At 38.0% G+C, this 13,351-nt stretch overlaps 1 protein-coding gene across 1 annotated transcript in view; it reads left to right on the top strand.

Annotated features, from left to right (window-relative positions):
• ASPM (assembly factor for spindle microtubules) overlaps positions 1 to 610 on the top strand; it is a gene marked incomplete at its 3' end in the record, with an annotated part of 57,355 nt that extends 56,745 nt beyond the window's left edge. The window contains exon 25 of the mRNA XM_082703053.1: positions 497 to 610. Coding sequence (XP_082559179.1) covers positions 497 to 610 — 114 coding nt within the window. The remainder of the gene's footprint in view (positions 1 to 496) is intronic.
• Positions 611 to 13,351: the final 12,741 nt, after the last annotated feature.

Below are 13,351 nucleotides of genomic sequence, written 5' to 3'. Positions count from 1 at the left end.
CCAGCAACCCTCAGTTTCTTTCCTGAGACTAAGAATCTCTTATGGGGGGCGCCTGGGTGGCTCAGTGGGGTAAGCCGCTGCCTTCGGCTCGGATCATGATCTCGGGGTCCTAGGATCGAGTCCTGCATTGGGCTCCCTGCTCAGCGGGGAGCCTGCTTCCCTCTCTCTCTCTCTGCCTGCCTCTCCGACTACTTGTGATTTCTGTCAAATAAATAAATAAAATCTTAAAAAAAAAAAAAAAGAATCTCTTATGGGGGGCACCTGGGTGGCTCAGTTGTGAGTGTCTGCCTTTGGCTCGGGTCATGATCCCAGGGTCCTGGTATGGAGCCCCGCACTGGGCTCCCTGCTCAGTGGGAGGCAAGCTTCTCCCTCTGCCACTCGCCCTGCTTGTGTTCCCTCTCTTGCTGCATCTCTCTCTCTCTGTCAAATAAATAAATAAAATCTTTAAAAAAAAATTCTCTTATGGTTTGTCTCCCTCTCTGGTTTCGTCTTGTAGGGAAACCACTTTCAAGAAAAGAATGCCATCATCCAAGCGAAATACGATGGCAGTTTACACTGGAGGCTGTTGGGGATGGTCATGAAAAATAAATGGCCACCGGCTGACCTGTGAGCTGGACCCCAGCTCCTTACTCCCTCCCTGTCCTTAGAATGTCCGTTCCTTTGCCTTTCCCACCCCCAGAGGTTACTCCAAAGACTCAGACAGTCATGCGGTATTGAGAACACCTGCATGGTCTGCATGACTGAACCTAGTTAAGACCTCTATATAAACTTCAAGATCTGATGAGCAGGTACCGGGACCTTGTCATCTTGCTGCTGTCCAAGGCAAGCTTCATATGTAAGTTCCCTTTGCCACCTACCCACCTGAGGTGGGCTGCCTTTCCTCAGTTTCTCCCTGCTCTCTGAGTGCAGGGGTCAGTTTCAGATACTACCTGGGAAACTCCTGGGAGGGTTGCATATCAACAGAGACCGCAGCAGGGAGGGTGCAGGCTAGATTGGAGCAAGAGATATTTAGGGTGTGACATCATCATGACATCTAGACCGATCAGATATGGGTGGGGGTGAGGCAGACAAAAGGTTCAAGAAGATACTTTGGTTTCTGGCTTGATTAAGTTGATGATAACCGTCTAAGTGTGGTAGGAGGAATCGGAAGACGAAGCAGTGAGAGGGTGTGGAGTTTAGCATGAAGCATTTAGTGTCAAAAACATTATTTTTGAACTATCTGTTGGGTAGCCAAGAAAAAAATACTAAGTAAGCAGTTGATTCTTGCAGTGATGCTGTGATGACCAACCAGATTCCTTTCAGAAACAGACGACTTACTCTCTCAGCTGCCAGAAGTTCTCAATTATCGGTTTCCTAAAGCAGTGGATTCAGCTGAAGAAAATCTTTCCTCCCAAGGTCATGGCTCCTTCCGAGGGCGGCCTGTCATTAACCAGTCACTGGCCAATAGGAATTATTTTTTTTTTTAAAGATTTTATTTATTTATTTGAGAGAGAGACAGTGAGAGAGAGCATGAGCAAGGAGAAGGTCAGAGGGAGAAGCAGACTCCCCATGCAGCTGGGAGCCCGATGCGGGACTCGATCCCGGGACTCCGGGATCATGACCTGAGCCGAAGGCAGTCGTCCAACCAACTGAGCCACCCAGGCATCCCGCCAATAGGAATTATTAAGAAAAGACCCTTCATTCCAACTTGGGGCACTTCTACAGGGACATCCCAGCTTCAGAGGTACCCAGAGTTCGCAGGCAACACTGCTCCCCTCCAATCCCTTCCACAGATGTGAATCCTAAGAGTATACCTTAAAAGTGTTCTTGGCTGGGGGTGCCTGGGTGGCTCAGTGGGTTAAGCCTCTGCCTTCGGCTCAGGTCATGATCTCAGGGTCCTGGGATCAAGCCCCGCATCGGGCTCTCCTTGGCGGGGAGCCTGCTTCCCCCTCTCTCTCTGCCTGCCTCTCTGCCTACTTGTGATCTTTCTATCTCTGTCAAATAAATAAATAAAGTCTTTAAAAAAAAATGTTCTTGGCTGCTAATCTCCATCCCACAGTCTGGGAACCCAACCTATGAGAATTATATGAGCCTGGGTATCAGAACAGAGCTCAGCAAAATTTGCAGTTATTGGTTAGCAGATGTCTATGAAACTAGGATAATAGATGAGTTTTTCAGGGTTAGCTGCAGGCCTAGTTCACAGTTTAGAGGGTATCTGAAGTGTCGCGATTGCCCTAGGAAAAGCTACGATGAAAGAAACTGGTAAGGAGTGGCTGGAAGGCTCCAATGGAAACCAGAAGAGATGAAGCTCAAAATGCAGTCTCGATGTTATTGATTACCTTGAAAGGAACATCACTGTTAAGTGTGAAACTGAGAGAGGAACAGGTTGAGGGATGAACGTAAGGTACAAAAAAACAAGAGACCTGACTATAGTGAGCTTGGCAGTAAGTGTGATCGTGAAGGGAAGAGAGGTAGGGTGGCCTGGGGGCGAAACAGGGATAAAGCAGGGATTTTTTCTTTTTTTAATGGAAAAATTTGAGCATGTTCTAATTGGGGTGGGAATGGGTGAGGAAAGAAGGACAAGTGGAAGATACTGAGAAAATTTTGCACAACAGATTGCAGAGGATTCTTGGAAAAAGGAGAAGAGATGGGGTCCAAGACGCAAGGAGAGGGTGGCTCTTGGCTGGGAGGTGACTCTCGTCAGGTAGTTCCTGTCTCTCCTGTGGAGGAAGGGAAGTCACTGCTGGGAATGAGGCAGGATATGTGGACAGGGGAGCTGAAGGAGTGAGGGGACCAGAGACACTGAAAAAGTCAGACAATGAGGAAGTAAGTGCAGCCCAACAAGGCAGTTTGGCAAACTGTTTTCATGAGTCCTCACTTCAGTGAGAGCATGTGAAGTGTTGAGCATAATGTTACAATAACGGCCATTTTGCTTTTTCCATTTTGCTTTTTAGAGAACAATATGTTATAAGATTATCTTTAGCATGATGAACATAAAAGCAAACTGTGTTTAGGTGATTTGCCACCCCTGCAGGATAGAGCAGCTGAGTCAACAAAGTTTATTCCAAAAGTTTAAAAGTATTCCAAAGTTTAAAAGGGCGCTGCCTGGTTCTGCAGAGAGAAACTAATTTTTCAGAGGGAAGTTAAGTTCATAGGTATCTGTTCGTTACTTCATAGCAAAAGTAACAAAAAGTTACTTCATAGGGAGAGATGGAAACCGCAGAGAACATTACACATGAAAACTGAATTCAGGGAAACTCAGCATGATTCCTTTGGAGGAAAAATGGAGAGCATGGGAAGTATTAAAAAGTCTAACCCAGGCTGAGAAATACATTACCTAATACACTTTTTCTCAAATGTAATTTAAGACTAATCATCCCACAATAGGCAAGGTTTCAACTGACAAGGATTTTAATTTGTTTTTATACACTTCATTTCCTCAGGAACTATTTTAGTCTTTAAATGAGCATTGCGTTGTATTTTATATACTCCAGTGCACATTACAAGGCCCTCAGAAGGGAACCTGCCAGAAACCCACTGCCGCTTGTGCTTTGCGGCTTGTGGAACCCAAAACACACAGATGTTCTCAGCAAGACAAAGAAAGCATGGTCCAAATTAAATTTTCCAAAGATTAAAAAATTCGCTTTGTATAAAATGTATTTAGCATCAAGTAAATTTTTCTATGACCAGATATTTTTTAAATTACAATGTTGAAGTAATGTATTACTCTTGTCACGTACAAGAGCAACTCTTAGACATTGTAAAACAGTTCAAACAATACAAATGTAAACAGGATAAAGAATGAAAATTCTCTTTATTTCCCTCAAAACTCCAGATTTACTTCCTCAGTCCAGAGATTCTGAATTTGCTCGTGGCTTCCAGATGCTACTATACACAGTTAAAAATGTATTTTATACATTTGTGCCTATTTTTGGTTTTGTATGTATTAGGTGGCATATATATTGCATATCATACATTGTATACATTGTTCTAAGACTTTCATTTTCACTTGGTATATGATAGACCTATGCCCGTATCAGTACACATGGATTGATCTCATTATAAGATGTCGATAGTCAAAAGCTGGAGAATAACAGAATAAATTAATCATTCTCTGATTGATGGACTTTTCAGTTATTTTATTTTCCTCACTTCCTTTCTCCTTTCTTCTGTTTTTAATTCCTTCCTCCCTTCATTCCTTCCTTTATAGGTTATAGGTAGATATCAAATAATTTAAAGCTGAAATCAAATTCTAAATATATGTAAAACAACAAATACAAATGCCAAGAAAGATCTGAACATTCAATAAAATTAGATGATGGAGGAGAGGGAGGGAAGAAGAAAGGAAAAAGTTGTAATTTTATTGTTTCTCATCGGGACAAATAGACATTGCCTGAAGCTTGTGGGAATAAATTATATAAAGCAGGAACTACATCAGACAGGTAATAAGGCGAGTAACTTTTTCAGTCTAAAATACTTCATGTGAACAAAAAACAGATAAAGGATATAGGACATTCCAACAAGTAGTCAATAACATATATCTTACAAATTTATGTTAATTTTGTACCCAAATAACAGTGGGCATGAAGCAGTCATGAAAACTGTCTGTATATATTCAGCCATTAAAAAATCCAATTAAATTCCAAATAGATTAATATAAGTAAAATTCTCTGATTATATGCATTTACAACTTAAGCAAAACAAACAAACAAAAAAAACTATTCTAAAAATGTACAAACTTTTTATTAGACAAGTTGAGTTGAAATGGAAATATGAACTAAAATTGCAGGATTTATTTATGGACTTCATGGACCATAGGTAAAATAGTGCTCAGAGAAAATATTAGCTTAAAAAATATATCAGTTAATGTTCTTAAAAATGTATTGAACAGGGGCGCCTGGGTGGCTCAATGGGTTAAAGCCTCTGCCTTTGGCTTCGGTCATGATCTCAGGGTCCTGGGATCGAGCCCCACATTGGGTTCTCTGCTCAGCAGGGAGCCTGCTTCCCCCTCTCTCTCTCTGCCTGCCTCTTGTCTACGTGTGACCTGTCAAATAAATAAATAAAAATCTTGGAAAAAAATGTATTGAACAACCAAATCTAATAGTTGGAGAAAGAATGTAAGTAAAACAGAAAAAAAAAAAAAAACCCCACGAAGAAATTGGACACCTGGGTGGCTCAGCCCCTTGAGTGTCTGCCTTCGGATCAGGTTGTGTTCCCGGGGTCCTGGGAATGGAGTCCCGCGTAGACGTTCCCGCTCCGTGGGGAGGCTGCTTGCTTCTCCCTCTTTTTTTAAAAAAGGAAGAAATGAAACCAAATAAACAGAAACCTTAATAAAATGGAAAACATACGGACAGTAAGAAAATAAAAACTGACCTAAAAAAGGACAGAAAAATAGAAAAATGAATAAAGATACCATACAGCACAAATACAAATTACAAGAAATGGTGCGGAGTAATAGCTCCTCAACTCACTGCAAATTGGCTTCTTGTTCCATTATTCAGGTTATTCTAATATGGAAAATTCAGGGAACATAGGTGCATTTCAGCCTTAATTTTTTTGTAGTTGAAGTATTGTTGACACACACTGTTATATTAGTTCCAGGTGTACAACACAGTGATTCAAGAAATTTATAAATTACGTTGTGTTCACCACAAGCCTATCCACCATCAGTCACCACACAATGCTCTTACATTACCATTGATTATATTACCTACGCTGTGTCTTTTATTCCCATGATTTATGCATTCCATGACTGGTAGCCTATACCCCCTATTCCCCATTTTGCCCAGCCCCCGCCCACCATCTTCCCCTCTGGCAACCCCCAGTTTGCTTCCTGTATTTGAGAATTTGTTTCTGCTTTTTGTTTCTTTGATTTTTTTTAGACTCCGCATATAAATGAAATCATAGGGCATTGTCTTTTTCTGACTAGTTTCACTTAACATGATTCCCTCGAGGCCCCAGAAGTACACAAGAGAGGGATATATATACACGGTATCTTCTTTAGCCGTTCACCTATCAATGGACATGCGAGTTGTTTCCATATCTTGGGTATTGAAAATAATGCTGCAATAAACCTGACAATGTATGTATCTTTCCAAATGAGTGTATGTTTGTTTGTTTGGGCAAAAATCCACTATTGGAATTACTGTATAATGTGGGATATTGGCCTGTAATTTTCTCCTTTTGTAGTGTCTTTGGTTTTGGTATCTGGGTGTTGATTGCCTCATAAAATGTGGTTGCAAGTTTTTCTTCCTCTTTCATTTTTTGGACTTCTTTGAGGAGAACAGGTATTTTACCTATGAACTCTTCTTTTTCTTTGGTAGAATTCATCTATAAATCTATCTGGTCCTGAGCTTTTGTCTGTTGGGAGGTGTTCTTTTTGGTTTTTTTTTGATTACTGATTTTTTTGTTGTTGTTATTAATAATTGGTCTGCTCAGATTCCTCATTTCTTCCTGATTCGCTTTTGGAAGATTGTATGTTTCTAAGAATTTATTCATGTTTTTATCCAATTTGCTGGCATATAATTCTCCATAGTCATATCTTAAAATCATTTCTATTTCTTTTGTCTTTCTTTTCTTCTTTTGTTTCTGATTTTATTCACTTTTGTCCTTTTTTTGTTCTTGCTATCTGTGGCTAAACATTGATTGATTTTGCTTATCTTTCCAAAGAACCAATTCTCAGTTTCAATGATCTTTCCTATTATTTTTATTTTGTTTGTTTGATTTTAGTTTTTATTTCATTTGTTTCTACTTTGATCTTTATTATTTCCTTCCTTCTGCTAACCTTGGGCTTTGTTGTTCTATTTCTAGTTCCTTTAGGTGTAAGTTTAGATGGTTTAGTAGATTTTTCTTGTTTCTTTTTTTTTTAATTATTTTTTTTAAGATTGTTTTTATTTATTTGACAGACAGAGATCACAACCAGGCAAAGAGGCAAGCAGAGAGAGAGGAGGAAGCAGGCTCCCCGCTGAGCAGAGAGCCCAATGTGGGGCTCGATCCCAGGACCCTGGGATCATGACCTGAGCCGAAGGCAGAGGTTTAACCCACTGAGCCACCCAGGTGCCCCAGTTTTTCTTGTTTCTTGAGACAGGCCTGTAGTGCTAAGGATTTCCCTTTTAGAACTGCTTCTGCTGCATCCCAAAGATTTTGGACTGTTGTGTTTTCATTTTCATTGGTCTCCATGGTTTTTTTTCATTTCCTCTTTGATTTCTTCATTGACTTATTGGCTGTTTAGTAGCATCTTGTTTAGACTCCACATGTTTGTGTTTTTTCCAAGTTCCTTTCTTGTGATTAATTTCTAGTTTTATTGATATGGTATATCATACTGATTTGCCAATACTTAACCATCCTTGCATCCCCAGAATAAATCTCACCTGATCGTGGTGAATGATCTTTTTAATGCATTGTTCAATGTGGCTTACTAATAATACCTTATTGAGTATGATATTGTTGTGGTCAGAAAAGTTGCCTGATATGATTTTCATCTTCTTAAATGTATTTCAAGTGAGAAGAACCAACAGTAAATAATAGGACTGACAGGTTTTGGGATACCTGAGAAGAGCTACTGGTTTGCAAGAGTGGCTTACATTTTCCTTCTCAAACTAGGTGACTGAAGGATAGTTACCAGGAAAAACCCCGAGAAGGAAGCGATTATAGCTAAAAATTCATGTTAGATTCATACATATTTCTTTTTTTTTTAAAGATTTTATTTATTTATTTGACAGAGAGAAACCACAAGTAGACAGAGAGGCAGGCAGAGAGAGAGAGAGAGGGAAGCAGGCTCCTTGCTGAGCAGAGAGCCCGATGCGGGACTCGATCCCAGGACCCTGAGATCATGACCTGAGCCGAAGGCAGCGGCTAAACCCACTGAGCCACCCAGGCGCCCCATACATATTTCTTTTTTTAAAATATTTCTGTTTAAAATTAAGAATTTAGTTAACATATAGTGTATTATTAGTTTCAGAGGTAGAATTTAGTGACTCATTAGTTGCATATGACACCCAGTGCTCAACACATCAATTCCCTCATCCATGCCCATCACCGAACTAACCCATCTCACCCCCACCAGCACCCCTCAGTTTGTTTCCAAGAGTTTAGCATCCTTTATAGTTTGCCTCCCTCTTTATTTTTATCTTATTTTAGTTTTCCTTCCCTTCCCCTGTATTCATTGATTTTGTTTCTTAAATTTCACATATGAGTGAAATCGTATGGTATTTTTGTCACAGATTTCACTTAGCATAATACCCTCTCATTCGTCCTTGTTGTAATTGGCAAGATTTCGTTCTTTTGATGGCTGATATCTATATCTATATCTGTATCTATATATATCTGTATATATAAAAACTTCTTTATCCATTCATCTGTCGATGGACATCTGGGCTCTTTCCATATTCTGGCTATCACAGATATTGCTGTTGTAAACATTGGGGTGCATGTGCCCCTTGATTCACTGTTTGCATCCCTTGGATAAATACCTAGTAGTACAATTGCTGGGTCAGAGGGCAGTTCTATTCTTTAACTTTTTGAGGAAACTCCATACGTTTCCTAGAATGGCTGGGCCCGGTTGTATTCCCACCAATAGCATAAGAGTATTCCCCTTTCTCTGCATCCTCACCAAGATCTGTTGTCTTCCTGAGTTGTTAATTTTAGCCATTTTGACAGGTGTGCGATGGTATCTCATTTTGGCTTTGATTTGTATTTCCCTGATGCCAAGTGATGTTGAACATTTTTTCATGTGTTTTTTGGCCATTTGTATGTCTTCTTTAAAGAAATATCTGTTCATGTCTTCTGCCCATTTCTTAACTGGACTTTTGTTTTTTGGGAATTGGATTTGATAAGTTCTTTAACATTTTAGATACTCACCCTTTATCTGATATGTTGTTTGTGAATATCTTCTCCTATTCTGTAGGCTGCCTTTTAGTTTTATTTCTTGTTAACTTTGTTGTGCAAAAGCTTTTTATCCCAATGAAGTCCCAATAGTGCATTTTTGCTTTTGTTTCCTTGACTCTGGAGATGATTCTACAAGAAGTTGCTGCAGTCAGGGTCAAAGAAGTTGCTGCCTATGTTCACCTCTAGGATTTTAATGGATTCTTGTCTCATATTTAGGTCTTGCATCCATTTTTAGTCTCCTTTTGTGTGTGGTTTAAGGAAATGGTCCAGTTTTATTCTTTTGCACGTAACTGTCCAATTTTCCCAGCATCTTTTGTTGAAGAGAGTATCTTTTTTCCATTGAACGTTCTTTCCTTTTCTTGCTTTGTCAGGGATTAGTTGACCATAGAGTTGAGAGTCCATTTCTGGGCTCTCTATTCTGTTCCATTGATCTATGTGTCTGTTTTTGTACCAGTACCATACTGTCTTGATGATTACAGCTTAGAAATAGAGCTTGAAGTCTGGAATAGTGATACCTCAAATTTGATTTTCTTTTTCAAAATTACTTTGGCTCTTTGGGGTCTTTTCTAGTTCCGTAAAATTTTAGAATGATATGTCTTGTCCCAGCTCTGTGAAAAATGCTGGTGACATTTTGATAGAGATTACATTGAATGTATAGATTGCTTTGGGTAGCATAGACATTTTAACAATATCTGTTCTTCCTATCCATGAACATGGAATGTTTTTCTATTTCTTTGTGTTTTCCATAATTTCTTTCATAACCATTCTACAGTTCTTTTACCCCTTTGGTTAGATTTGTTCCTAAGTATCTTGAATTTTGATGCAATTGTAAGTGAGATAGATTCCTTGATTTCTCGTTCTGCTGCTTCTTTGTTAGTGCATAGAAATGTGACAGACTTCTGTATGATGATTTTAATCCCGTGACTGCTGAATTCCTATATGAGTTCTAGCAATTTTGGGGTGGAGTCCTTTGGATTTTCTACATAAAGTGTCATGTCATCTGTGAAGAGTGAAAGTTTTGACTTCTTTGCTGACTTGGATGCCTTTTATTTCATTTTGTTGTCTGATTGCTAAAGCTAAGACTTCCAGTATTGTGTTGAACAATAGCAGTGAGAATGGATATCCCTGTCATGTTCCTGACCTTAGGGAAAAAGCTCTCAGTTTATCCCCATTGAGGATGATATTTTCTGTAGGTCTTTTGTATATGGCCTTTATGATGTTGAGGTATGTTCCCTTTATCCCCACACTGTGGAAGGTTTTTATCAAGAAAGGATGCTATATTTTTCAAATGCTATCTCTGCTTCTATTGAGAGGATCATATTGTTATTATTCTATTATTAATGTGGTATGTTGTTGTTGATTGATTTGTAGATGCTGAGCTACCTCCACAGCCCAGAAATAAAACCCCTTGTTCATGATGAATAATTCTTTTAAGGTACTGTTAGATTCTATTAGCTAGTATCTTGGTGAGAATTTTTGCATCCATGTTCATCAGAGATATTAGTCTGTGGTTCTCCTTTTTTATTAGGGTCTTTGTCTGGTTTGGAGATCAAGGTAATGCTAGTCTCATTGAATGAGTTTAGAAGTTTTCCTTCTATTCCTATTTTTTGGAAGAGTTTCAGAAGAATAGGTATTAATTCTTTGAACATTTGATAGAATTCACCTGGGAAGCCATCTGGCCCTGGACTCTTATTTGTTGGGAGATTTTTGATTAATGATTCAATTTCTTTGCTGGTTATGGGTCCGATCAGATTTTCTATTATTTTCTTACTTCAGTTTTGGTAGTTTATATGTCTTTAGGGATTTTTCTATTTCTTCCAGATTGCCTAATTTGTTGACATATAATTGCTCATAATATTCTCTTATAATTGTTTGTATTTCTTTGGTGTTAGTTGTGATCTTTCCTCTTTCATTCATGATTTTATTTATTGGGTCTTTTCTCTTTTGTTTTTGATAAATCTGGGGATGGGTTTGTCAATGTTGTTCATTCTTTTTAAAGAACCAGCTCCTAGTTTTATTGATCTATTCTACTTTTTTAAAAAAATTTCTATATCATTGATTTCTGCTCTAATCTTTATTATTTATCTTCTCCTGCTGGATTTAGGCTTTATTTTCTGTTCTTTTTCCAACTCCTTTAGGTGTAAGTTTAGGTTGTGTATTTGAGACTTTACTTGCTTCTTGTATGCCTGTATTGCTATATACTTCCCTTCTAGGACTGCCTTTGCTGCATTCCAACGGTTTTGAACTGTCATGTTTTCATTTTCATTTGCTTCAATGTATTTTTTTAATTTCTTCTTTAATTTCCTGGTTGAGCCATTCATTCTTTAGTAAGATGTTCTTTAACCTCTATGTATTTGTCATCCTCCCAAATTTTTTCTTGTGCTGGACTTCAAGTTTTATAGCATTGTGGTAAAAAACATATATATATGTATGGTATGTTCTCAATCTTTTTGTACCAGTTGAGTCCTGATTTGTGACCCAGTATGTGATCTATGCTAGAGAAAGTCCTATGTGCACCTGAAAAGAATATGTATTCTGCTGCTTTAGGATTAAATGTTCTGATTAAATGTTCCATCTGGTCCAGTGTGCCTTCTATTCTTGTTGATCTTCTGCTTGGATGATCTGTCCATTACTGTGAATGAGTGTTAAAGTCCCCTACTATTATTGTATTATTATCAATGAATTTCTTTTAATTACTTATTAATTGATTTATGTATTTGGCTGCTCCCAAGTTAGGAGTATAAATATTTACAATTGTTAGATCTTCTTGTTGGATAGATCCCTTTTATTATGATATAGTGTCCTTGTTTGTCTCTTATTACAGTCTTTGGTTTTAAATCTAGTTTGCCTGATATAAGGATGGCTACTCCAGCTTTCTTTTGATGTCCATTAGCATGATGCATGGTTTCCACCCCCTCACTTTCAACATGGAGATGTCTTTGAGTCTAAAATGTATCTCTTGTAAGCAGCATATAGATGGGTCTTTTTTTTTTTATCCATTCTGATACCCTACATTTTTTTTAAAGATTTTATTTATTTATTTGACAGAGATTACAAGTAGGCAGAGAGTCAGTCAGAGAGAGGAGGAGGAAGCAGGCTCCCTGCTGAGCATAGAGCCCGATGTGGGGCTCAATCCTGCAATCTCTGGGATCTTGACCTGATCCCAGAGGGATCTGGGACTCTGGGATCATGACCTGAGCTGAAGGCAGAGGCTTTAACCCACTGAGCCACTCAGGCGCCCCTACCCTACGTACTTTGATTGGAGCATTTAGTTTTTTTACATTCAGAGTAATTATTGAAAGATATAAATTCAGTGCCATTGTATTATCTGAAGAGTCACTGTTTCTATAGATTGTTTCTGTTCCTTTCTGGTCTGTGTTACTTTTGGTTTCTCTTTCCACTCGAAAGAAGAAAGAAAAAGGAAAAAACCAACAAAAACAATAACAACAATAAACTAGTTCTGGGATATTTTTTGGTTGGCTTGTTAAAAAAGAGACTAGATCCCTAAAGAAAAAAAGATATATATATTACATAAATATATAATATACATAATATTATATATTAATGTATGTATGTGATTATGTATGTATTATATATGCACTATGTACTATATATTATAATTATATATAATTATGTATTATAATTACATATAACCATATATATGCACATATTACATATTTTATATTTTATATATTATAAATATATATAATAAATATATTATGTATTATATATACATATATACATATATGTATATTAGATGTATATGTATATATAGATATGTATATATGTACGTATTATGTATATTATCTATATAACATATGTAATATATTATATATTATAATTATATATAATTATACAAATTATATATAAATAAAATACAATGAAAGGAAACAAAAATAAGAATAAATACACAAAAATATGTAAAAATAAAATTTAAAAGGAATTAAAAAGAATTGAAAAAATAAGAAAATAACTGAAAAAATAACACTAAAAGACTAAATAAAAATACAAAGAATGCTATATACTGTTTCCCCCAAGAGCTGAAGCTCTGGAGCCCTTCACGATCAGTAAACTTAGTGTGAAGGATTTCTTTGATCTTGTCTTCTGAGGGAAGGGTCTGTTGCGGCCATTCTCAAGTGGACTTGCCCTAGAGGACAGGAGGGCGCAGGGAGGCAGGGCTCAGTGTAAGCGCCGCTGGGCTCCACTAGGTGGTGCTGTTTTGCTCCCTGAAGGCTTTCAGCGCTGATGGGTATGAATACGGCAGTGCCCCTAGTTCGGAAGCTGAAAATAGGCACCCTCCACTCTTCACTGAGCTTTCACAGAAGAGCAATGAATCTGTCTCCCCAGTTTCCGTAAGAACTCGGTGTTCGCCCAGAATTTGGCCGAGCATTTTTATCTCAGGCATGCAACTGAGTTTCAAATTTTCAAATTTTAAGGACTCCTGCTGTTCCTCTCGGGGAGGGTCTTGCCCCCCTTTCTGCATTTT

This window comes from Mustela nivalis (assembly GCF_964662115.1).
Source record: "Mustela nivalis genome assembly, chromosome: 16".
Classification (NCBI taxonomy): Eukaryota; Metazoa; Chordata; class Mammalia; order Carnivora; family Mustelidae; genus Mustela; species Mustela nivalis.
Note: the sequence above shows the minus strand (reverse complement) of the source record. Positions and strands in the feature narration are given on the sequence as shown.